Source organism: Passer domesticus, chromosome 3, assembly GCF_036417665.1.
Source record: "Passer domesticus isolate bPasDom1 chromosome 3, bPasDom1.hap1, whole genome shotgun sequence".
Classification (NCBI taxonomy): Eukaryota; Metazoa; Chordata; class Aves; order Passeriformes; family Passeridae; genus Passer; species Passer domesticus.
This window is the reverse complement of record NC_087476.1, coordinates 69,900,160-69,926,156: the sequence shown is the minus strand read 5'-3', so window position 1 is coordinate 69,926,156 and position 25,997 is coordinate 69,900,160. Positions and strand designations below refer to the sequence as shown.

General features: G+C 38.7%; 2 protein-coding genes across 4 annotated transcripts in view; one reads left to right on the top strand and one right to left on the bottom strand.

The window, feature by feature from the left end:
* The first annotated feature begins 882 nt into the window (after window positions 1–882).
* Window positions 883–24,643, top strand: TBCE (tubulin folding cofactor E). The gene is made up of 16 exons (XM_064413799.1): window positions 883–1,139; window positions 3,919–4,003; window positions 10,412–10,600; window positions 11,629–11,717; window positions 12,402–12,501; window positions 14,258–14,360; window positions 18,345–18,421; window positions 18,673–18,768; window positions 19,373–19,437; window positions 19,522–19,586; window positions 20,042–20,194; window positions 20,954–21,107; window positions 21,526–21,594; window positions 22,606–22,665; window positions 23,969–24,060; window positions 24,282–24,643. The coding sequence occupies exons 1-16, from the start codon at window positions 1,040–1,042 to the stop codon at window positions 24,372–24,374; spliced, it is 1,590 nt and encodes a 529-aa protein (XP_064269869.1). The 5' UTR covers window positions 883–1,039; the 3' UTR covers window positions 24,375–24,643.
* B3GALNT2 (beta-1,3-N-acetylgalactosaminyltransferase 2) overlaps window positions 23,181–25,997 on the bottom strand; it is a 30,502-nt gene continuing 27,685 nt past the window's right edge. For all 3 annotated transcript variants that reach the window (XM_064413802.1, XM_064413801.1, XM_064413800.1), the window contains exon 12: window positions 23,181–25,734. In XM_064413802.1, coding sequence (XP_064269872.1) covers window positions 25,600–25,734 — 135 coding nt within the window. In that variant the 3' untranslated portion in view covers window positions 23,181–25,599. The remainder of the gene's footprint in view (window positions 25,735–25,997) is intronic.

The following is a 25,997-nucleotide window of genomic DNA, read 5'->3' as shown; positions in this document are numbered from 1 at the left end:
TTAAGCTGTTATGAGACATTGAACTATGAAACACAAGAGATTAAAAAGGTGAAAAACATCAATTTTGATTTTTATAAACACAGCTCTTTGATCCTGCTATACCTCTCTGTCAAACTGAAGAGCTCTTACTCAATTTCTGTTCCTCACCAACCGGTACTAGAACACAGTCAGGTCTTTTATTTTTTGCTGTTAATCTTACGCACAGTGGACACTTCCTGGATTTTCCTGGATCTCCCCGGGAATATTTTCCCCAAATACTGAATGTTGAAATAAATGCAGCAGCGTACAGAGGAATAGCCCCGTTTGGGAGTCCCGCTGGCCCGGGGTGCTCCGGGGGAGCTCTGCTGCCCAGCGGGAATTCTCCTCAGCCGCTGCTCCCGGGAGCGCGCCCAGCCTTGAGCTGCGGACTCGGAACCGCCTCCTGCTCACTGTCGGTTCCCCGGTGCCTACCGCAGCAGCGCTTCCCCGCGGCATCTTGCCTCTCCCCTCACAGCCCGCCGCAATTTGCGGCTATTCCCGGGGAGGCGCAATTCCCGGGACGGGCGGGACACCGCGGCACCGCCCCGCGGGCCCGGCTCGCCCAGTCAGAGCGCCCGCCTTTCACCCCGCGGCATTCTGGGAGATGTAGTCCGGAGCAGGCAAGCCCGCGCGGAAGAACCACCTCGGTGAACACCATTACCCAGAAAGCTCCGCGGCGGCGGCGCCCCATGCCGATTTGCCCCGAAGGCGGTGACTTCAGCAGAGTAGAGGGCGGGCCGGACCAATAGCGGGGCAGGGCAGGGCTGCCCTGGTGCCCGCGGCCAATCGGAGCGCTCCGAGGGGCGGGCGGGGCGGGGCGGAAGTGCGGCAGCGGGGCGGCCCCGCGCGTGTGGGGCCGGGGCCGGGAGCGGCACGGGCGGCGCTGGGAGCGAGCCGCCCGCAGCTTCCCGGCGAAAGAGCAGCTCAGGGAAGGGCGTTGTGAGAACAGGCTTGCGCGGGTGCTAAGGGCGTCTCTCCTGTGCCCGCAGGTGTGGGAGCAGCCCGGTGCCGCGGTCCCGGCATGGCTGCCGCGCTGCCTCCCGATGCGCTGGGCCGGCGGGTCGCCTGTGGCACCGACTATGGGACTGTGCGCTATGTGGGCAGCGTGTCTCCTACTGCAGGTGAGCGCCACGAAAGTAATAATCTTCGCGTTTTATGGTTGTTCTCGAGGTTCTGCTCATGTTCTTCTTAATTAAGAAAACCCAACGTTGTCGAGTAAAACGAGGCAATTTACAATGTGATGTTTCCTCATTGTTCTTGTGTAAATATGGTGACTTCTAGTCTGTGCGAGTTGGGGTTTGGGGTTTTTGTAAAGAAGTCAGAATTGTCAAAAGGAGTGTAAGAAGAGCTTTGCAGTCTTTTCCCTGGTCTCTGTGCTGGCAGGGAAGGTAAGAGGCAGCAGCAGATCACCACACCCGGTGCTCCTTTGGTAACATACTGTGTTGGGTTTGTGTGACAAGGCTCTCTCTGAGAGTGGCAGGGGTGGCACCTGTGAGAAGCCAGAAGCTTTCTCCGTGTCCAGCAGAGCTGCTGCCAGCCAGCTCCAGCGTGGACCTGCCCTGGCCAAGGCTGAGCCCGTCAGCGATGGTAGCTGTACCTCGGTGAAACCATCTTTAAGAAGGGGGAGGAAAAGAGACTCTTTGTACAAAGGTAGCTGTGGCCAGAGAAGAGCTGAGTGAGAATACATGAGAGGAGCAGCCCCACAGAGACAAAGGTCACTGAAGAAGAAGGGAAGGAGGTGCTCCACACTCCAAAGAGGAGATTCTGCTGCAGACCTACTGAGACAGGCTGTTTCCTGGCAGCCCAGGGGGCTCTGCAGGGGTTCAGAGCTGGTTCCTGCTGCCCATGGAGGAGACACACACAGGTGGATGCCTGAAAGGAAGTGGTGACCACTCCAGGGCAGGCTCCTGGTAGACCTGAGAGATGAGCCCTGCTGGAGTGGCTTTCCTGGGAGGTCATATGACCCTGTGGGGGACTCATGCTGGAGTAGCCTTTTCCTGAAGGACTACACCCCGTGAACAAAGGGTTCCACACTGCAGCAGTTCCCAAGGAAGTATACTGTAGCCTGCAGGGAGGAGTTATGTCGGATTAGTCCATGGAGGGCTGTTTTCTATGGGAGGAACTTGCACTGGAGCAGGGGAAGGACTCCCCTCTTTGAGGAGGAAGCAGCAGAAATCAGGTGTGATGAACTGCCTGTCACCCCCATTCTCCATCTCTCTACCTCTCACGGGGAGGAGGTGGAGCCCAGGAAGGAGGGAGAGCTGAGGTGGGGCTATTTTTAAGATTGATTTTACTTCTCATTATGCTACTCTGGTTTTGCCTGGTAATAAATTCAGTTACTTTCCCCAAGTCAAGTCTGTTTTGCCCATGACAGTAATCAGAGGTTGATCTCTCCCTGTCCTGATCTCAGCTGATGAGCCTTTTGTTGTATTTTTTCTCCCCTGTTCAGCTGAGGAGGGGGGTGACAGAGTGGCTTTGGGGGGCACCCAGTATCTAGCCTGGGTCAACTCACTATAGATGTTCAAATTTATGGGAAGATTCCTGATGCTTGGAAGAAGACTAGCCTTGCACACGTTCTAGAAGAGGCAAGAAGGATGACCAGGAACTGTAGACTCATTAGCCTCACTTCAATTACTGGAAAGATCACATAGCATGTTTTCCTTGGAATCCATTCCCAAGCCTGTGAAGGACAAGATGGTAGTTGGGAGTATTTGGTACTTGTAAATAAGAAGTTGTGCTTGGCAGATGTAGTTACTTTCTATGATGATAGGACTGAATGTGGATCAAGGGAGAACAAGTCAATGTTCCTTGACTTCAGTAAGTCTTTGAATAATGCCTCCATAAAGAATCTTCTTTGGAAGCTGAAGAAATACAAGGTAGGTGAATGGACTGTTAAATGATCCTAAAGTTGTCAAGTGAAAAAGTAATTAATGACTTGGTGTCTGTAATGAGTGAGTACTGCAAAAGTAAATGCTGGGGTGTGTATTGTTTCATGTATTCCTCAGTGACTTGGGTGATGAACAGGGTTCACCCTCAAATGGCTGCTGTGATACAAGAGAGAATTGCAATCCACATCAAGGTTTATGAACTTTAGGTTTGAACCCAAGAGATTCAAGAAGGATAAATTTCCAGGTGTAGTGCAGACCAGGAAGAACTAGTGAGTCACAGAGTCTGTTGCAAAGGGCTTGGGAGTTAAGCTGGATACTGTTATGAATATGAGCCAGCAGTGAGCCCTGTAACAAGCAAAGACACATGTTGTACTGGGTTACCTTAGAGGGAAGTGTTGAACATGGCCTGCAAGTTAAAGCTGTTGTTCCTCTCTGGGGCAGGGGTTCTTGACAAGGTTACACTTGGGGTAAGGTATCTGCTGTGGAGCTATTCCAGTTCCAGAGAGATGCAGATAAACTTGAGAGGATCTCAAAGCTCTCCTCTCTGGAGGAGTCTTGGAGGACTGTCAGGGTGGTTAAGGGCACAGACCATACAGGTGTGTTGTGAAGAGGTTGGGTGATCTGGGCTTGGTTAATGTGGTGAAGGGAAGAAAAAGTGCCATCCAATGGTTTCCTGCAGCTGTTTGCCAGGTGATTACAAAGATGGCAGAGCCTAACTCTTCCTACAAGTACTAGAATATACAATAAAGGATAATGGCCACAGCAGGAAAACCTTTTCCATTACAATGCAGCACTGGAATATGCTCACGTGATGTGCTGCAATCTTTCTCTCCTTGGACATTTTTAAGGTCTGGCTAGGTAACAAATTACCTGACTGACTTTTTGGTGCTGGTGATAATCTCCTGCTTTGAGAGAGAAGGTTTGGCTAGGTGAACTGCAGAGGTTCTTTCTGGCTGTGATTTCTATGGGTATGATGCTGTAAATTTGAAAAACTATCAACCATTTTTTTCAGGAATTTGGCTTGGTGTGGAATGGGATGATCCTCAGAGGGGAAAGCATGATGGCAGCTATGAAGGAACACAGTATTTTAAGTGCAGGTGAGTTGAGTCACAGCATTGGCATATCATATGTGGTGACAAGATGGTCATTGGGAAAGGCCCTTTGACAATTTTTGGGGCAAACCCTTCTGTTATCAGTTGACCAGTGTTAAAAAGATCATAATTCTGAGTGCTCTGACTAGCTAATCCATGGAGGCTCTTGCATTGACATTTATCCAGTTACAGGTATTAGGGTATAGTAAATACTTAGAAAATACAAGTCATGTTTTCAGAGGTATGCTATAAATTGAGACTTTTGGATGTTATTATTATTAGTAGGTTTTAGACCTTTTACTTTAGTTAGGAAATCAGTATTTCCTAGTGACTTTCAGTAGATAATTCTGAACCAAAATATTGGTCCATATTAAGTGTTCCAAATACAGTTTATATTTTAATTTAAGGTGATTTGTATGCAAAATGCCAAGTTCCTGCTAGTCATTGGGGTTATATTTGTATCACTAAGGAATTTTTAAATATATTCCTTGGATTTAGTACATGCAAAACGTAGTCCAGCTGTGTGGGGTTTTTAAACAAATGCATGCATTACTTTTAAGTGAAAGGATTTGAGCACTTAACATGTTTGAAATTGCAGAATATAGGACTCTAGGATGGATATCAACTGTAGCAAGTCATTGATTTCTATGTCAGGACACATGCAACAGCTAAAAGTTTGTAAGTTAAATAGTAACTGGATGAGTTCATAGAGGAAAGTCATCAATAGCTCTTAAATACTACAAACTGCTAGCTCAGTAAGCTCCTGAGCATAGAAGTGGTGAAGGATGAGAGAACAAAATCTGTTCTTCAGAAAAATAAGTAAAGAAGAAAACACTGACCTCTGAGAACTGGATATTTTTTTCACTTGTATCATAATAATAAAACAAGGCTTGAGGAGGCTAAACACATTAAATACTAGAAAAAAATCAACTTTGCTGGATGTTTTGTTTCAGCTAAAGAATTGGAAATGATGGTTTTAGCACAACCATATCTTTAATATATTAGTGGAAGTTGCTTCCTAAATTCTTTGAATTTAATTGAAACAGTTTCCAAGTTGAAGCTAGCTATGTTCTGCTGTAGGAGAAAAAAAAATGGAAATAATTGGGTGACCATTCCAAATCTTTCTGGACAGAAAAAGCAATTGAACATTTCATGAATGTTTTTCAGAAACTCAACTGCTTTAAATTTGTGTGTATATGATATTTACATATATGTGTATAGACTCTTGGGATTTTAGCAGCCATTAGTGTGCTTCCAGGAGATGAGATCTCAAATACTAACCTTAATTCTTGATGTAAAAATCAATGTTTTGAGTGAAGCTCAATAGCATAACAAATGTAAATGTTGTTGTCTTTAAACATGTTGTTCTTTCAATACCTGTTCTTCATACTCTGCTATTTTCCAATCAGAAGAAGTTCTGCTGGAGTCTAAGAGAACACATAGTTCCAGCAGTCCACCAAGACACACAGACATAACTTCCTGGGTGCAGACACATTTGTAGTTCTTCTGTTGACTATTGTGAAAATACAGGCAAAATTAAGTAAGAAATATTTACCTTATTTTAGCAAAAGGATGCTGAAAAACAAAACCCTCCCACAACTTAAAACATCACCTCTTTACTGCTACTGATTAGGAGAGAATAATGTTTCTTTGTAGATGAATATACACATCTAAAGAAAATGCTGTATTTTTCCCCTTACACCTTATCACAAGTATCCTTTGCCTACAAGCCTACTTTGCTCACTCCTTGAATTCTGATAAGCAGAAGCAGCTGATCAAGTAGCTTGTGCTGTAAACAAATGCAGTGAAAGGACATTTCGAAATTGCTTTTAAGGCAATTTTAAAAATACATCTTCAAATTTAAAAAATGCATCTTTCAGAGTTGCATTTGAAAATAAGACCATAAGAGGAAAATAAAACTGATTTTGAGATTCTCATTACCAGAGAATCTTCTTTCTTTTCAAGTCCTTACTTGAAGCAGTAGGTCTGCTTACAGCTCTATGTGATCTGTATAGTAGGTTTTTTGAAAATATGACCTAACTTTTATGTTTCATGGCAGTACGTTTTTCTGGGTCATTATGTGGTGATGATTAAACTTCTTAAAAATATGAATACCAAAAAACAAAACAGCCATACTTCAAATTATGCTGACATCACGAGCATGTTCATCAGCCTTGTATCAGCTGGAAATGGCAATGCACAATCTAGTGTTGGGTTTGTGTTTGGTTTTTCCCTGATAATAGGATCTTATTTCTTAACTGAGGAAGCTACTATTTTAGCTGTCAGTTGCAGTAGTGTATAATGTAATTATGTTCTGCAGTCCTTCGAGAGAAATGAGTAATCAAGCCTTAAAACAGTGTTAAAATTTGTATACAGCTTTTGAAACATGAGTGTGCTTTCCAATAAGATCCTGTCCCAGACCCACTGACACATTTGTATGCGTGTGTTCCCCTGGGAAATGTGGGTTACAAGCACTTCTTCCTCCCCTGGTTGTCCTATGCTTATTGCATGATGATCTGCTCCATGATGATTCAAGATGTTCTGCTCCATGAAAGATCTGTTTTTATTAAATTAGGCTATTTTTTCTTCAAGGGTGACACATTCCCCTCCAGGAATATCTACCTAGAGTACAAACAAACTCTTCAAATACAGGAAAAAAATACCATTTTAGTGTCCATGAAAATGAAAATTATTTCCATTTTGCAAAGGCAAAAAGCACTCCTAAGATTCCTTAGGAGGTTTCAGTTAAGAGGTTCTGTTCATCAGAAACTCATGCTCTTTGCTGCCAATAGAACTGAGTTGAAACAAAAGGTTGTCCCTAATCACTGCTCAAACATATCCTGGGCACCAGCAGAACCTCAGGATAGCAGCTAAAACTGCAGATGTCTGTCTTTCCCTGTTTTTTGAAAGCTCAGAGTCAAGTTTCATGTCTGTTTAACTAAGGTAAACTTTCAAGAACTTTAAATACTTGCTCATGCTTGCAAAGCTTCTGCTGTTCAGTCAAATTTGATACACCATGGCTACAGGTTAGTGTTAGGTGTCATTTTTAAGCATTGTTTGGTGCCATGGCCTCTTTCTAAAATTTGAAGGATTTTCTTTACTGCAGTGTGTAGATTCTTCTAATAGAAGTTTTGTCTGTTGAACACCTTTCCCTAGGAGGAAGAGATCTGTTCAGCTCTGTCTAGAAAAGATGTGCATGGATTCAAACAGCTCCACTTTATGACACCTTATGAGCCTTGTAGTGCATTTGCTGCAGTCACGATGGTAATTGCCTGGAGTTGATCATTGCAAACAGACTGCACTGGGCAAAGAAGCCCTTTGATCCATGTTTACTGCCTAGGCTGATAAAGCTGACATCTCTCTCCGTGGCTCAGAGCTTCTGCAGTCAGACAGCTCAAGTGTAGAGCTGTTATGATTTATGTACTCCTGCATTTTTCTTCAGTACTGAGAAGTGTGTGTGTGTGATATTTCCCTTGCATATGAAGAGCCATCGTGTACCTGTAATGATGAGCAGTGCCATGACTGGGTTCTACATTAGCAAAGAATGATGCCAAATTTCCTCCTTATTCAGTGGAAGCTGACAGCTCATCTAAATTTTAATGAATATCCTTGAAGTGCCCTGGGTGTGCCAGCAGATGGGTTGTATGCTTCAGGCTACTGAATCATGAATAGGAAGTGTCCTAGATGATGACTTCTGAGATTGGGGTCAACCACTCTATTTCAAAAGTCAGTAGGAAGTGTCAGTATTAACTAGAGCCAGCCACTTGCCAGAGCTCCACTTGAGCATGTTCTACATTTTCTCCTTAAGAAAATTGGGCCATATCTTCTACCACACTCTTTCCACACAATGTTTTGTTCTGGCTGCAAGACAATTTGCATACATGTTCTCAGACTTCTGAGTGTTCATCTTAAGTGAAGTTGATCAGTAATCCACAGGTTCTTCCGTCTCATAGTATGCATGCTGGGTGACTCTTTGGATTAGGATTTATCTGTTTAGTTCCCAGTTATGGAGACTGATGGCTAATAGGTGTGTTTTTGCATTAATTTCAGGTGCATTATTTGTTTGATATGTACATGCAGCTTGTACAGTTCATATGTCCTAGTGGGAAATTTAATGCAGGCAGTGTATTTTAGGAAAAATGAGTTACAATGACCTCTCTCCTTGAATGCACAATAATTTTGCCTGAAAATAGGTTCCTGTTGCAGTTTCCTTTCCTGTATTTTGTGACAGTTCCTAAAAAAGTAGATCAAATAAATAGACTGGAACTGAAAAGCTTAGGCTGTGGAATGGATTTAAATATACATTAGGTAACTTATCATAGCATGCAGAGTAATGGGTAATGAGCAACAGGAGAGAGAAAACCTATGACCTTATGATCAGGACAAAAAGAGAAGGGTCTTGAGAGATAAATACACTAAAATTTTCCTATAGCTTTATATGACCGGGGGACAGGGCAGCTAGGTTCATCTGTTGATTTTTATGGGTTTTGTTTTCCCCCCTAAGGATAGAACTGGTTCCTGCATGGAAAATGAAGAAGGAGATGCCAATAGAAGTGGTGACCTGACAGGACAGAAATGGGCTTAGGAAAGGATATGGTGATGGAGAGACCCAAAGGTCTTGGCTATGATAGGGATAAGTGACATGACAGGAGGCATGCAAAAGTGAGGTTCTAGATTAGCTCTGGTGAGAGGGTTGAGGAAAGCAGAACTGTTGAGTGTAGAGGGCTGGCGATGACAAAATTGTGATGATAGGAAATTGGACAGTTGTTGTCAGAATAAACTTACAGCAGGACCTAGTGTGAATTACAGAGAGGCAGGCGTACAAGGATTTTTTTTCCAGAGCCCCAAGCAACATCCTGTACTATCTGCCATCTATGAAGCTATTTGACTTAATGAAATGCAGAAGTGATATGTTTGGAGGCAAGAGATGTTCTAGTTCAGATCGTAAAAAGGTAATTTACTGTTTAAAGAAGAGATATTAAGAAAGAATCACATCGTTTTTACACTTGAGAAAGTTCAATATTTGAATCAGTCAAGTGTTAGCAAGCTATGAAGAATTTCAAAGGAATGGAAGAAATTACTTAAGAGTAGGTTACTGGATTAAAGATGTATTGAAAATGCTTATCAAACAGGAAAAGTTCGTACCGGATTTATATTCTTTAGTAATTTGCCTTTCTGCTTCTTTTGTAATCATTGCACTCTAAACATAGTCATTACAAAATTAGACTGAAATTATTTTGAAAGTAAATACTATCGAGTTTCTACCTAGGTCCTTAAGGATATGAGAGTAGAAATGCTAATGAATGAAACTGGCACAGGAAATTTCCAGCCCCGATTTTTTAACAAAAATGTGAATACATGGTGCCCAAACTATTCCATCTACTTGTAATAGGTCCATAAGATTTGGGGCCTTTAGTTAATTTTTTTTCTATGAGAATTTTGAACTTTGTAGCACTGGTGGTTTATATTATGGTTTGCTAATTAGACACTTGATGCTTACATGCTGTTTTGAGAAGTTTTATTTACATAAGTGATATCTTCCTCCTGGGCACTTTCCTACCAAAGCCTGTTGTCTTCTCAGCTTGATGGCAGACAGATATTCATAGCTACCAATTTTCTTCCTGATGTTTTTTGGCTGATGCTCCACCTCATCTGCTCTGTGATACCATTCCCATAACTTGTCTCTGCTAGTTCTTCCCTGATACTGTGTTTCCTTGCTAACTTTGCTAGAAAATGTCAAAGACACAGGAATGCAACAAAGTTCTTTCAGTGCTCAAGAAAAACCAAGAAACTCCACTGGACTGTCTTAAACATACATTATTGGTTGGATATTTCTGTTGACTGTTCAAAATTGTTACCAAGTTGGTATCAGGATTTTTCAAAGTTTGTGTTTGTATAAGAGTTCTGAGTGCTACAATTTGTATGTTGTGTATTTGTGTGAAGTACTAGTGAATTATGGAAGTAAAATACAATGTAGCAATCACAATTCTGAGTAGTCCTCCGGCTTTGGTAAAAATCCTGGCACATTTGTTGTATAATTTAGGTAACTTTGTGTCTGTCCATAGCTAGAAACATTTTCTGCAGAACCTGACTTCATAATGAGTTTGGAAATAACAGAGCAGTTCTTTTTAATAATAGCACTGACACTGTAATTTTGATGTGTGAGTACATTTTGGGGAGCTGGTGCTCCAGTTCTCATGGTATCTCACTATGTGAGCTTCTGTCAAGTACTATCAAAGATACTCTGAAAGTCTTACCTGGCTCACTGGGAACAGTGCTGTTTACAATTAGTCTGTAGAATTGCCTTTTGACTGCTTTGGTTCTCAGTACTTTTGTTTAAAGCAGTAATTAATTAGTCAGTCATTGTTAAGATAACTGTTTATATTTCAATTTTTCCTGGCTGCTCTATTCTAGGCATCCGAAAGGAGGATCATTCATCCGGCCCAACAAGGCAAATTTTGGAGTAGATTTTCTTACTGCAGTAAAGGATCGGTATGGATTGAATGATAAGCAGGATGTTCAGTGTGGGACAGGGAATACAGTGGTATTTGGAACGAAGACTGTGGAATTTGTTGGCATGGATTCTGTTGCAGAACAGCAAAGGCAAGTGTTATATATATGAAAATTTAAGATACATTGTTAGTGATTGATCAGTCAAGTAGTATTTCAACTGTAAGAACTGCCATACATATAAAATTGTTGTGTCTAAAAGCAAGCCAGACTGCACTGTGGTGGAAACAAGAAATCTCCCAATTGTGAATTCGTAATTTACAGGTTTTACAAATACAAACTGAGATTATGTCATGTTTGAGTGCTAACAGTCCTCATTCTGGTTTCATGAAGAAGCAGATGATGACATCTGGTGAGAAATAAGAGATAAATTATCATCATGTTGGCAGCCATCATTTATATATGCATGGTCTTTTAAAAATAGATGTACTTTAATGTTTTGTTAATATTGTACAGTGTTTTGTAGTCTTTGTTTACTCATATCACAAATTACTTTGTAACCAAGAGAGGGAAGACACAGAAAGTCACTGTACTGCTAGTGAAGAAGTTTTTCAATCAGTTGATGTCATGTTCATGTACCTGGAAGGGTAAGAAAGGAAGTAACTTAATTATGTGTTATAAATTGCAGTTCTAATGGCCTCCAGGAGAAGAGATGTATTAGTTCAGTAGGTGGCAGTCTCCTTCTGAGCTGATATTCCACAACTATTTTCCTTTTCTCCCAGAGCATACGAAGCAGTCAAATATATTCTTGATAAGTGATACAAAGACTGCCCAAATAACTCTGAACCTCTTGCAAAACATGTTGCAAGAAACCTTTTTAACTTGGAATCTCTAATTAGATTCCAATTTGCACAGCTATATTTAATCTATTTTACCACTCTTTATTTAAGTTAGAACTATGGTTCAACCAGACTTACTTTGTAGTAGTGATGTAAAGGCAGAAAATAGAGCTGTATCTCTTTTCGAGTGTGAATGACACTGCAGTGTAGTAATCTGCACATTGCTAAGTCCAAAGGAAATAGGCATGAAAAGGATGTTATGTAGTTGTAAAAGCCAGGCATTTATGTAACATACCTATTTCTGTTTGAAGATTACCTAACAGAATGTTCTTTCTCATGTAGACAACTGAACAAACTGGTGGATATCTCGGTGCGTGAGTGTGCAGTGAGCCATGCTGGTCAGGAAGAGGAAATCAGCAGAACGTGTGCCAGTATCCTTTTTTTGCTGTATTGCTTGATGCCACAAACAAAGTACATTCTTTAGCATTCCAAGTGTTCACGTCAATGAACGATACTTGTATCCTTTTATTTAAAAAAAGAAAAAAATGAAACCTGAAGTTTATATTTAAAAGTTGAATGCAATGTTAAAAAGTTAAACAGCCAGGCGCCTACAATTTTTGAGAGGATATGCAAATTGTGTATAAAAATAGAAGTGTAGTCATAGGTTGTTACTGTGACTGCAGTTTCAGAAATCTCCAGCAATGGTTTTTTTTTTTAATTCCCTAGAATAGATAACCATATAGAAATAGAACTGATATGTTCTTTAGATACCAGAGATTTCCAGTATATAACAAATAATGTGTTTAGTACACTGCATGCAGTGGTAGTGTTACAAAACTACAAAGCAGTTATTATTTGTTAATTTTTAAGGACTTATAAGAGTTCCTATCAGTATGGGAATTAATCCATTTGAGGATTTGTATGGTTAAGCTCTTTTATAAAGCTATAAGCCATTTTCACATCACAAATCAAAATAAAATTTGCTGTAACTGAGCAGTACCATCCCTTAGTGTAATCTATTTCTCTTTGATTCAAAACAAAACCCTAATTCTAATTCTGAAAAAAAGGAAGTTCAGTTTTGGGATAAGTTTATTTTTCTTAACAAGAAATTTCAGATATGAGGCATATAAATCTATCAAAAAATCTGATATCATCTTGGGAGACAGTAGTAGCTATTGCTTCTCAAGTTCAAAATCTGCAAACACTTAATGTCAGGTATAAATATTCATATTTGAGTTTCTCTTCCTTTGGGTACGAACAAAAGCCAAAGAGGCTCAGGATTCAGCTTCTAAATGTAACTGGGTACAACAAGACTTATTCTAATGGGAGCTAAGTGGGTTTTTTTATTTTTTTAAAATCTTATTTTTAAGCAACTGCTTAAGTTGTGGGCTGTAGTGTGGGCTATAATTTTCTGACATCTGTATTCAAGAAGAACCCTGGGAGTTCAGCTCCTGTGTAAAACTTAAGTTCTGGTGAACATTTTCTTCAAAGTTTTAAAACTTGATCTTTGGGTTTTTTTAAATTCTTCATACATTCTGTCTGCTCAGGCAGGTCTGCATTTAAGAATCCACTTCTGTTTAGCCAACTATGTCTTGACACTAAACTTAACTATCCATAATGCTTTAACTAAACCATAATTATCCCAAACCTTGGTCTATTTCTGTCCTAAAATGATGCTGATAAGAAATTGTTACGACCATGGTGACAGATCTAGGGGAAAATTTCTTGTACAATGATGACATTGGAAAAGGAAGGGGGATGTTGTTAAATAAAGCTCCAATTCTATTCAAACAAGAAAATTCATAAAATAGTTCCAAAATAAAGAACATTTCTAGTACACACCTATACAGTGTAATTGGCATATGCCACAATAATTTTCTGGTATCAAGTAACACAATGGACTAGTAGCAGCCTAAATCACCAGGTTTTTTATTTATTCTTATCTTTAATGAGACAAAAATGTATTTTAAAAATAGTTATAGGTGTTCCATTTCCTTCAATATTTAGCAACGAACAGCTGTTTGCAACCTGGTGCTGTTTGTAAATCTAAATTTGCCTAGAGCATATAATGATTTATTGTTATCAGCGTGCATGAGAATACAGAGAAATTGATTATAATTCACCCGGAATAATTTTTTCAGTTTTTCATTGTTGACAAGTGTACTCTAGACTGAAGGATTTTCAGAAGTTATTTGTAAAAAAAATGTAAAACAAAATGAGATTGATGCCAGAATCTGATGCTTACAGCTACAAACTGATATAGTCTGAATCAGTTTTTATTGTTTTGACCTTCTGTTTGCTTTAAAAAAGAAAGAAGGTAAATCTGTTACCGAGTTTTTTTGTGCATGGAATGTTGGAAGAAGAATAAAAGTGATTAACCATCCACCGGCTCTCTATGAGGAAATTTTACCCATAAGTATGTAACTATAAACTACATTGAGAGATTTTTATGAGAATATGCAGGTAGATTTGGCCTTAGGAAAGAAATAAAAACTTCTCTTTCAGAGTGAATAATGAAAACTGATTTGAAGACTGCAAATTTGAGGATCTTTATCTTTTCTTCTTTGTAGTGATACCTATTGAGAGAGGATTTTACATACTTTTGTTCATGTAGGCTCCTCATTTTCAGTCAACACTAAGGAGTTTAAGCCCAAGCTCTGGCTTTGTTTCATTTAGTATTCATGAAAATCATTCTTTTCATGTTAAAAACTTAGTGAAAGAGGCCACAGAGGAATAAATATGCATTCTTGAATAAATATGCATTCTGGAAGCAGGAGAGTAAATTAGGAAAGAGTATGTTTGAATATAACTAGAAATATATTTTATTATATTTTAAAATATGTGACATCTTGGCAGTGATTTTAATTTTTGGAGGGTGTAAATTTCTTTTTCTTTAATGTGTAGCTCCAAACTAATGACTTAGATAAATGTGATTATTCATTATGCAAATAATTTTTTTTTTTTAATGCAGTGAAAACAAAATGAGATTTCCATCTACATCAACTTTTACATCCAGCGCATTTTCAAACTTGAAGATTCTGGCCCTTAATCAAACTGAAATAACATGGACAGAGGTAATAGCTTTTCCTGATTTTTTTTAAATTTAATATCATTAGGTTTCTGAGGCAAGGGAAGCACAATAACCATTTGTGCACTGTATTGTTCTACTGAAATCAAATCATCATTAGAAAAGGTGCTGTGGGGTAACTGTTAGTTACATATTGACCAATGTACTTCCTACATAATGAAGGAAGTAATATTGGCATAGGAGTCTAATAAGAAACATTTTACTTCATCTACATCTGTAAATTGCCAAATCAAAAGAAAGCAGTTGGAGTACAATATAGCTTCGTGTCCCAAAGTTTTTTTTTTAAGTGAAAATTTTTTGGTTCCTAGTAGTTGTTGAAGATTTACATCTACTTTCTGTATGCAATAGAACAAATGCAAATAGAAAGAAAATATTTCCTTATGATGAGAAAAACTTTGTTTTGGCATCACTTTGCATCAGCAAGAGACTGATTGGTATTTTTGCCCATACTGATCGTTCTTGAACCACATGATGCCTGGTTATTGGCATCACAGAGCAGAGGAAAAACAAAGCTTTGACTTGTTTCAGACACTGAAATATGTGCACACTTAAATGACTCTCTCCTGGTATGATGTCTTACTAGGAATGAAGTCCTGTTGTTCAACTACAGCTAGCATTGGGCCTTTTTTCAGAGATGGGGCTTAGGACTTGCATCTCAGTGTCATGTTACTTAGAATAGCTCCTAAATTTCAAACTGTTATTTGTATTTCTCAGGGTCAGATTTTACAGTAAGGCATTGTAGAATTACATGACTTTTCAGATTTCAGCTGCCAGCTGCTATCTAGTAAAAGAGCACTTAACAAAACTGGGGCTCGAATAGAAAGAAGCTTCTCCATTCTCTTGTCTTGCAGCAGGACTAGAGGAAGGTCACTGCTGTGTTTTTGTTTAGTGTCCATTCACTGTGCTCTTAAAACTGCCTGTGGGATTTATGGCAGGACAGTTGCTAATCCTTCTGTAGTAGCAGCAACATGAATGGTGAAGGGAATGGAAAAATTAAGTGTCTACAAACACTTTAAATGTCACCTAGTGCTCATCAGAGTAAATCTGTGCATTGTGGTGTTTAAAATGTTGGCACTTGCCAGCAGCTGTCCTTCATCCCTCCATGGGGTGACTGAAAGGCTGGTTGGAGCCATGGCTGCAGATTAGAATTCTCCAGGGCTAACTCAATTGCAGTGAGAAAGTCCCAGCTTAGCCAGAGCAATTTAAAATTTTGCAGCTTTTGTGTTGTTGGTTTTTTGTTGTTTTTTGTTTTTTGTAACTCTGCTTTAGCTGATTTGTCATTGGCCATAAAGACATCTTTGATTCCAAAATCTGTTTTATAAATTTGTTCCAATTCATTCCCTGTAAGTTAGGAGACATAAGCCTGTGCTTGAAAGTGGTGTTCCAGGGCAGTCAAACAAAAGGGGAGAAATAAAGGCATGTGCCTGGCATCAGTACTCTGTGAACAAACCACTTGAAAATGTCACTGCTCAAGCTCTATGGGGAGTTACTTGAAAAGTCAACTTTCAAATAGAAAATTGTAATGAATATAATCCAACCAAATGAGAAATACATTTAAATTGTCAATGGGGATATAAGCAGAAGTCTTAGGATTGTTTTAATTTTAATTAAAACAATTTAATGGTGAACAGCATTTCAAAATTACTTGTAAGAATACATGGTATTGGGATAGTTATACTTGGATTTTTTTTTTTTTAGTTTGTTCCTCTGTTTTGAAGTGTTTTTCACAGGAGAGGGACATGCTTAACTGTTATGCAGTAATACCTAGCTCCACATTCACATGCCTTGAGCATCACTTTTCAGAAAGAATTCTTTCATTAGTATACGATTTGCATATATCTAAATACTTCTGAGATTATTAGTATATCAGTAAAAGAGCTTATTACTGTAGAATTGTTGATTGATTGTTCAAAACATAACATATAACTTTCAAGGGGGAAAAATTATCTGCAAAATAACTTTAAGTTAGCAGCCATTGACTTAGAAATTGAATTAATGCATTTGAGTGTAATGAATTCATATTTATGGCCCCAAACCCTTTCTTTCTTATTCAGCATTTAAACCATAATGTTGTATTTGTGATTCTGTTTTCAAACTAAGATTTTGTATTTATGATATAATCTACTATTATACAGGGTAAAAGAAAAATCTGGGTTAGAACAGAATTGCAGGATCATGCTTCTGACACTAGCAAGTAGCAGCAGGTAGTTGGGAAAAATTCTAGGCAAAGGGTAAGCACATGGTAAGAGCTTCTTAGAAAGTAATCTGGAATTGTGTGGCTTTGTGAGCTCAAAACTATATACCTCTAATTAATATTTATGGATATTTTTGTTTCATGATTTATCTAACTGTATTAAGAACCCATTTGAAAATTTTGCTGTGCATATCATTTAGCATAAATTCAACCTTTTTTGGGTTCTGATATTGCTGTCTAGTAATTTCATTTAGTAAGTCCCAATGTTTTGTATTAAAGTAACTGAGAACAGCCATTCTCCATTTCATGGTTTTAATTCTTGTTTAGCTTCCTTGTGCCTTTCCCAATTATACTATTTACTTCCTGGGATAGACAGACTAAAGATACAGGACTATCATGAACTTATATGGTGATAATTGTTTCTTGTTCTCATCTTTATTTCTTTTGCAATAGCTCTTGCATTTCCATTCTTCTGGTTTTGAGCATCAGTGGCCCTCTTCTGGGAATTTGTTACCTCCCCATAAGCTATCAACAGTGAGGCCCCAGTCTTTCCTGAGGGTTAATTCACAGTGTCAGATCTGTGAACTTTTGTTTCTGAGGAAGCTATTTTAAGCAGTAGCTGGAAATTTAGCAATTTGAGTTTTTTTGATCATGCTGTGACCTATCATTTAGCAATATTCTAGTCATATTGAAAAACCTTCAGATACTTCAGGTTTGTGCAGGTTTTTTTATTCCATCCATCCATCCCAGTGCTGGGCGGTTGTGGGGCAATCTCTGTTACTGAACATGTACCTCATTTCTCTTGACTCTGCAGGTTTCTTGTCATGCTTCTTCATCACCAGTGGATAATTATTTTGGTCTATCTTGTAGACATGGGGAAACACTATCCAGAAATATCTGTTCCCTGTTCTTGCTTTGGAGCAGGAAAAGTTACATCTAAGTTTGTGTTTATGTGTTACAGATATGACAGGAGGTTGATTTTCCATATTTTTGGGGGTGAAACAGTTGAGTTCCAAATCATTGGCTACCTCTGGAGGAGATCTGTGTTTACCCTTGGCATGGTGTCTGTTATGAGTCAGTTATATAGACCTGCAGCTGGATGGATTCATGCTGCATAAAATTAAATAAAACTGTGTAAAGTAAAATAGTATATTTTATGCAATTTTAGGGCACAAGATCTAAAACAAAAGTATCTTTGTTCATTTTGTAGTCCTTTTAAAATTAATTTATTTTCTTTAGAGAACTTGAAAACATCAGGATGTGTTGAATTCATGAAATTCTTGGCTTTTAGTGGGTTGTAGGCTGGCACAGTTCTAAGACAGAAAAGGCTTCAAGCTCTGAAAAATGAACATATTAAAGATATTCTGTCAGATGTGTGATATGTATTAGCTATACACATAGGTCCTGGAACTTCTGTACATGTTTGTACAGCCAATTCCTCACCTCATCATAGGGAATACCTGGTGACTCCAACTCACTGAATGAATTCACTCAGTTTCCAGGTCACTCAGTTTGCAGTCTCGGCTGTGAGGGTGGCCACAAGCCTGGGACTTACAGTCCTGTGACTGCAGAACCCCTTTGATGTCATCTGTGCTGGTAGATGCGGGCACAGGAGAGCCATCTGGAAGAAAGGGAAGACTAGAAAATCTTTAATAATTGTTCCTCTGGTTTTGGGAGTCATAGCTTGTTCTGAACACATTTAGAGCAAATTTGCATGAAATATAATTTCTGAAATATTCCCATCTTTTGTTATATTAAATAAAGTTTTGCTCTTAGGTTCTTCTTTGTGCTCAAGGATGGCCAGTACTTGAAGAGTTGTACCTTTCTTCTAATGATATTACAGTTTTGGAAAGGTGAGTAACATGAGTCAGTCAGTTGTTAGCCACTGGTGTACCACAAAGTTACACAACACATAAAGTTACATTCCTGTAGCATTTACATTACCACAACAATAATTGATGCAAATTTCACGTGATGTATTTCAGATCATTCATAAATGTGCACAATTGTGTGCATGCAGTTATATACTTAGGAAAATAGTGTTTTCATTGACCAGTAACCTTAAATATTCTGGGTTTGTGTTTGTTTTTTTCCAATGTATCAGGCCTGATAATGTCCTGCAGACCCTGAAGTTGTTAGACCTTTCAGACAACCAGCTACTGGATGGAAATCAGCTGCATCTCATAGCACAGCTCCCCAGGTAGCTGTAAACAAATTTGCTGGAAATTCTTTGTCCTAGATATTCATCTCCATAGTCCCCGTTGGCTGAAATATGATAGTATTGATGTTGCATGAAAGATTCATGAGATCTTGAAATAGAGGCATTTTGCCCTCTTGAGGAGAGTAACTGCATTATTTAGTTGAACTATTTTAATATAATCTTGGTTTTGTTGTATAATAACACATTCTTCAGCTGCGTGTTATTAGGTTTTCATTATACACTTATGAAATAGAAGTGATTTACCACATTTTGCTAATTTGTAGAATTATTACCTTTCCCTGTATGCCAAAACAGCAGCCATGATTTTCAATAGCCACAAGCTATTTAAAAAAAATTTAGAAAATCACACATTTAAATCCAGGAGCCATTATGAAAGCTTGAAATTGTTGCACTTACTAGCTGACAAATTTATTCCCTGAACATGGCTGAAGTCTAGGTACTGTGAGGCTGCTTTTCATTTGTCAGTGGTGCTGCACCACATCAAAAGCTGCAGATCTTTATTAAGAAAAAAAATCAGATTGTATGTCTTTGCAAATAACTTCCTGTGCCACATACAGTAATCATTGTATGAATTAAATTTCAGATTAGAACAGCTAATACTTAGAAACACTGGGATATCTTCTATACACTTTCCTGATGCTGGATTTGGTATGTAAAATAAGTAATTTATTTATAGTTTTAAAATTCTGTTTATTTTAAGTTTTCACTGTTCTCTTGTTACTCTTTTCCTAGGATGCAAAACTAAAATGTTTCCTTCACTAAAACGCCTTGCAATAAATGACAATAAAATATCACAGGTAGGTTAGATTGTGATGGTTTCACATTTTGTAAATAAATGCATCTTTGTTTAAGAGTAACTTGAAGTTTGCTTTTTAAAGTTTGATTTTATGTGTAGGATCTGCGGTAACTATTGAACACTTTGGTCAATACAGAGGCATAGTTAAAAAATATAAAAATATTTCTTAACAGTTAAAAACCACATTTATGTTATGGCAGCTACCTTATAATTTCTCTCACAGAATTCTAATGATCTAAAGTTCTGACTAATTCCTTGTTTTGATTTGGTTTTTAATTAAATGGAGTGCAATTCTTTCCTTACCTAAATGAACGGGATCCAAGTACTTGGTTTGGATGATCAAAATAATTTTTCCAGTCATGTTTGTTGTACAGGAAAAGTCAGTGTTAGCAGGTATTGTTCTGAAATGAAGTTTTGTTTTATATTTCCTCAAAAGACTCTTCCCTTCCATTTCAGTGGTCATCTATCAATGAGCTTGATAAACTGCCAAGTCTGCGGGCACTGCAGTGTAACAATAACCCCTTGATGGACACAGAGAAGAACCCAGAGACCCTGAAGCAGCTCATTATTGCCAAGATAAGTCAGTTGGAGGTTTTGAACAACTGTGAGGTGTGTGATATTTCAACAAATTGCATGAGTCTGGCAAAAACTTTAAATCACTGCCTGAGGAATTGTTTTCAGTTTCTTTTAAGATTATTGATTGTTTGGGTGCAGGAAAAGTAAAGTGCCAACTAATCCATCCCCTTATCAGGGGGGCAGTTACAAGTTCAGTACAAGACTGAGCCCTCTTTGTGAGCATTCCTAACTCAGTGGGGACTTGGACATGATGGGTCAATGGTGGTTTTTTCTCAGTGCCTGAATTGTGTTGAAGTTTCAGGACTGTTAACAAAAACCATACTCTTAAAAAAAAAGAAAAAATAGAAAAAGCAGCGTAGTCAGATCGGTTTCAGTGCCAGCAATACCAACATTTGCCTTCTGCAATCAAAAAATATCGTAATCCACACCAAATCAAACTTTCAGCAAATGTTTATCATAAAGCAGAGCAGAAGCAGCATCTGATCCATTGTTACAGAAAACATCCTTGCATCATCATATACAGCAAAGTCTTTGCTTAGATATTCATTTATAGTTCAGTGAGTACAGAGAGGGGCTTTAAGACTTTTAATGGCTCTAAAATATACTGAATATATGGATCAGTCAGTATTTGGAGACACGGTTTGGAAGATTCTCGGTAGCATTGAAACATAATGAACACCAAGTAAGACCACGGAGTCTGTGGCATTGATTAGATTTTTATTCTCTGGAAAGTTATATAATTATATTATAAGTTATATAATTATATTATGTGCCATTCCTGTGTCAGTACAGATCCTTCCTGCGGAAAGGAGAGGAGCAGAGCTTGATTATCGCAAAATATTTGGAAAGGACTGGCTAGAAGCTGGTGGGCATTGGAACCCAGAGAAAAACAAACCAAGTGAAGAATTTCTTGCTGCCCATCCCAGATACCCTACACTTTGTCTTAGTAAGTACAAGCAGAGTACAATAGCATTTCCTCACCTCTGGCATTGTGGCAGCACTGTTTCGCCTGTTTTCAATTTCTCTTCCCCTTGGTGTGCTGCTACAGCCTTAGGAAAACCCATGCATTGGCAAGCCTGTGTACCAGTGGGCTTCTGCACCCTTTGGGGCACTGCTGCCTCAGGAACTCAGGCTCCTGGCACCTGTGTGCATCCATCCATTCAGTAGCTCTCTCAGCAGTGGGAATGTTAAGGAGCACACCCCTGTCCTGAATGCTGTAGCAGCTGGACAAGGCTCGTGTCTGCAGCACTGCCTGGTGCAGGAGCCACCACAGCTGTGCCAAGGGAACTCCTGCCTCATCCTGCACCACAGCTGCCCTAGGTCTTGAAGTTTAGTCTTTGAAGGGTTCTGCATTCTTCCAACAGAATATGGAGCACCTGAAGAAGGAGAACTGAAGAGACAACAGCCTTTGACTCTGAAAAATCAGCTCCTGAGTAAGAGGCCAGAAATGGTCAAAACTGTTCCTTCTGCATTTAGAATATTTTATGAGCTTAGTGTCTCCTAGGTGTATATGGAGAACAAAAAGTTCCAGCTTGTAATTTTGATTTTCTGAACTGTCTCAGTGAGTTTGACTGGAAAGCTGATTCTGTGTACTCTCATTTCCCTCCTCAACCAAGCCAAATGATTTTCTCAACTGAGATTTAATGGAGAACAAAGGTTATTGATACTCCATTCTGACAGTGTGAATGGCTTCTTTACAGAAGACATCTCAGGTTTTAATCTCGACAGCTTCTCTGTTTACTGATATTACCTTTTTAATAACTTCTTAACTTTAGGACAGACAAGAAAAACATGGGTATTTGGGCTTGTCTACATATTTAATCTGGGTTACATCCTCAACTTGCAAATTCATGTAGCTGTGTTCCCCAGCTGATAGAAGAACTGAAACTTTTTACTCCAGGGGCAGAATGGTATTTTAAGGCATTACATTCTAATGCATTTAGGTGGAAGACTAAAAAGAACAAAGAATCTTATTGGCTAAACATAACATAAACCTTTGGTTAAGTCTTTTAATCTCTGTAAAATAATTAGGCTAATGATGTCCTTTGAATGTCTTTGTATGGTGCTTTTGAGAGGACCAAAAGCCTATTTTAAACTGAATAAGCAATTTCCATTCTACTGCAGGTTATTTTTAAAAAATGAAATAGAAATTAAGCATTTTTAGGTAAATACTCATTTTGATTATAAAATCTTTAATCTTTAAGCATTAGGGAGTCACTTCTACAATAATTTACAAAAGATGAATAAAAACTTGGTTATTTTCATTAATTAATTTTTCAGATAATGATTAAATGCTGAGATGCAGGCTACCTCCTAATTTTTGAGACACCAGGCTGAGCTAAGGGAAACAGTTTGTAATAAAAAGAAAGAGACTAGAAAGACTATGCTTCTGCCAGAACAGGGCTTATTGTTCTTTCACTAATGCCTCACTCTTCTTCCTTAAGCTTTGACAATTAAATGTCCTGAGAAACCTGAACAGAAGCCAGTGGAGAAAAAACTACCAGGTAAGAAGTCTTGGCTTATGTTCAAGCAGTTGTTTCATTGCTCCTTTTCAAACAGCTGTATTAAAGAATGGCAGCTGCCTCTGACTGTGTCAGCTCCTGAAAGCTTTTCCTCTGTTATAAAGAAATGACAAAGGCAGAAATTGTTTGAAAAGTCATAATTCTTCTGGCCTTCATACTTACTTTCAATCCAGCTCAAAGATGGAAAGTTGATGCTTTGTTGTAAAGTTGATGCTCTGCTGCTGGTTTCATGATTAATATGTCTGAGGCAATTAAAGGCCAATTAATGGGGTTGAAATCTGGTGGATCAGAATGTGATGTGTTAAGAGGCAACCACATAGTATGTAAATCTAGATATTGAGGTCTAGTATCTAATCCATGAAGCTAGAATTCTAGTTTTGACCTACATCAAATTAATCCTTTGAAGTTTTAATGCCTGTAGTGATACTAGAATGAATAAGGCCATTCTAAATTAAGCTGATTTTTTGGAAAGATGTGTCAGAATGAAGTCTGAGAGAAAAGAAGAATTCAAGCTTTATTCTAAAATAAAAATCACATTTATTATCACAAGTTGCATAAAATCAGATAGATACAGCTTTTACAAAAATGTTTGATAGAAAAATATTTGTCTAAGTACAATGTGTGGTATTACAGGAGTAGCTCACTATTGCTGTGCCTTTAGGTAAAGCTTCAAAAGAAGTGAAAGTTCAACCAAAATACTGAGTTCATCTATTGCAAACACAGGTATCACCTCTGGAACAAACTACATCTACTCATTCAAGATCCATTACAAAAAATATCCCTTCCTCTAACTGACTTCATAATATAAACAACTCTGCTGACAATGTGTTTGGGACTAATAACTCAATACCATTCCTAAGAATGTCACTAGTTCCACCATGCCATTTGCTTACTTGTGCTGGGAAAGCGAATTCCTGGTAAAGAAAACTGCAAGGAACAGCGGCCAGATGGCTGGTGTGTGTCCCAAAGGTCACTTAGTTTAGCACGTAGAAATACAAACTCAAAAAAGGTAAATTATGAAGCCATAACACTTTAATTTGGTGCATGGGATCAAAGCTCTTAATCTGTAGTAGCACATCCTGCCCTATCCCCCACAGGTTAAACCATTTTCCACTTGACAGTAGCAGATATGGTTTCAGGTACCAAAGACATTATTGCAGTGTTAGAACTGAAGCAGCAATACAGCCTTTCACTGTTGCTATAAGCAAGTAAAGTGAAACACTGGTACTTTGCTACAGTGGCAGCAGCATTTTTCTAATAACTTTTCTTTCTCTCCCCTCCACAGAGTCTATGACCATTCAGAAGGTCAAAGGACTGCTGTATCGCCTATTTAAAATTCCTGGTTCAGACCTGAAACTGTCCTACAAAAGTTCTAAAGTGAGTTAAAAATGGGTACTCAACAACAAAATATTTCATGCTGCTAAAGGTCCATAGCATGTTTTAAAATACTATTTAAAGAAATTAATTTCACTTGAGGAGAGCTGTCTTCATTCCTGTAATATGGCAGATTCTCCCTGACTGCAACTTCCTGCTATTTGGTTTACATGAAGGGATTTCAGTGTAAGTCTGATTAGGTCTTTTTTGCTTTCTTATTCTAGTTGGAAGGAAAAGAAGTTGAACTGGACAATGACTTAAAGCCTTTGCAGTTTTACTCAATAGAAAGTGGAGACTGTGTGTTAGTACGGTGGTAAGAGGGGACTCTCTTGCTGGACTGAAGGAAAAACTGACACAAGAACTGCAGAAGAGAGACAGACACACAGACAGCCTCTGCCTGAACATACAGGTGAATATGAGTTTCACACACATGGCACCAAAGGGCTTCACAACTGTACTTTCAGCTCCTCAACTTGCTTATCAGCCTCCATAAAAACATCTGCTCATTTGTCCTCCTGGAGAATACCAAATAGTGCTTAAATGCTTCAATTAAATAAAACTCAAGGTCACCCTTTTGCCAAGATTTTATAGTGCCTGCCCCCAGCAGTGGTGAGAATTTGTTTTACTGAACCGAGTACACGCTTGGGTTGTCATCTCTTTGCTGACAAGACAAGATCAGTGCTGCACTGAGAGGCCACTTGCTCTTTGTTTTCACCTACATCCAACAACCTCAAAGTGAACAAAACCCAGTAGTAATTTTAGAAGTATCTACCTTAGATGATTAAGGTCAAAATCTGCCAGACCTTTCTTCTACCCTACAGTGTTAACATACCACATTATAAATAAGTTCTCAGCACACTGCAAGGCATTGCTATTTATTTTACAATCTTCAGCTGTTCCTCAATTTTATTTTACTTTCACTTGTGTAACCTCAGATTCAAATCTAGTCAGAGTGAGCTCTCAGAAATCCCTCCTAAATCAGGCCAAGCTTGAAGTACTTGAAGATTTGGTATAAGCAAACCTTGATTTTATTTTTATCTAAAATTACAATGGTATAAACAAAGTAATCACAAATCCTAGCCCCCCACTGCTGTCCCTGTCCCTGCACAGATGAGGGCAATCCCTCAGACAGCACACAACCTCCTGCAACAAGACTTACCAGCTGCCCTGGTGCTCAGCACAACTTTCCTCGGGAGCTGGAACAGCCCTATACTGAATCAAATCAGTAGTGCTTTAATTTACAAAAGACAGGCTAGCTGGCATTCTTATGTGCATTTATTAATTACAAGTAGGTCTTTATATAAAAAGGATTTTTTTTTAATCTTGAACATTTTGGTGTTTGTCTGATCAACATCTATACTATAGAAAATGAATATTATCAGTCCACTTGTAATATCAAAAGGGATGTGCAAATATTGTTATACTTTAGTTGAAACCCAGCATTAAAAGGTACCTTAATATTTCTTGTTGTTCCAGGAATGAATCCAAATGTACACTTTTCCATTATCATTATACACTACCCTGTTTTCCAAGGCAAGTCCATCATCTTTCCTCACATCTACATGGATCTCCACACAGTTCCTTTAATCTCCAGAGCTCTCCCAGCTCCTGGGGCGAGTACTGGGGGGAAGACAGCATGCCACTCTCACATGTCTTCTCACACAACCAGAGACCATCCTGTTAAGAGAGAGAAACATTTCAATAGTTTTCCTTAGCAAGTATATAGTCTCCAACAATCTTCACTTCCAAGAATCAGGTGTTGTTTCTAGCAACAAACATTGCACACAAAGGTCCCAAACTGATCTGCTAGACCTATTCAGAGAACTTGGGGGTAGGGATGGAGGCTGCAGGTGGTTTGTGGCAGTTTTGTGGTTTTACTTTCAAATACATCTTCAAAAAATTTTTCCCTCTGGTTTTTAGTTCCATGGTTATAGCAATTC

Coding starts and splice junctions, on each gene's coding strand:
- TBCE (XM_064413799.1), top strand. CDS start 1,040: ATGGCTGCCGCGCTGCCTCCCGATGCGCTGGGCCGGCGGGTCGCCTGT. Junction 1,140..3,918: donor CAGCGTGTCTCCTACTGCAG/GTGAGCGCCACG, acceptor CATTTTTTTCAG/GAATTTGGCTTGGTGTGGAA. Junction 11,718..12,401: donor AATCAGCAGAACGTGTGCCA/GTATCCTTTTTT, acceptor AAGAAATTTCAG/ATATGAGGCATATAAATCTA.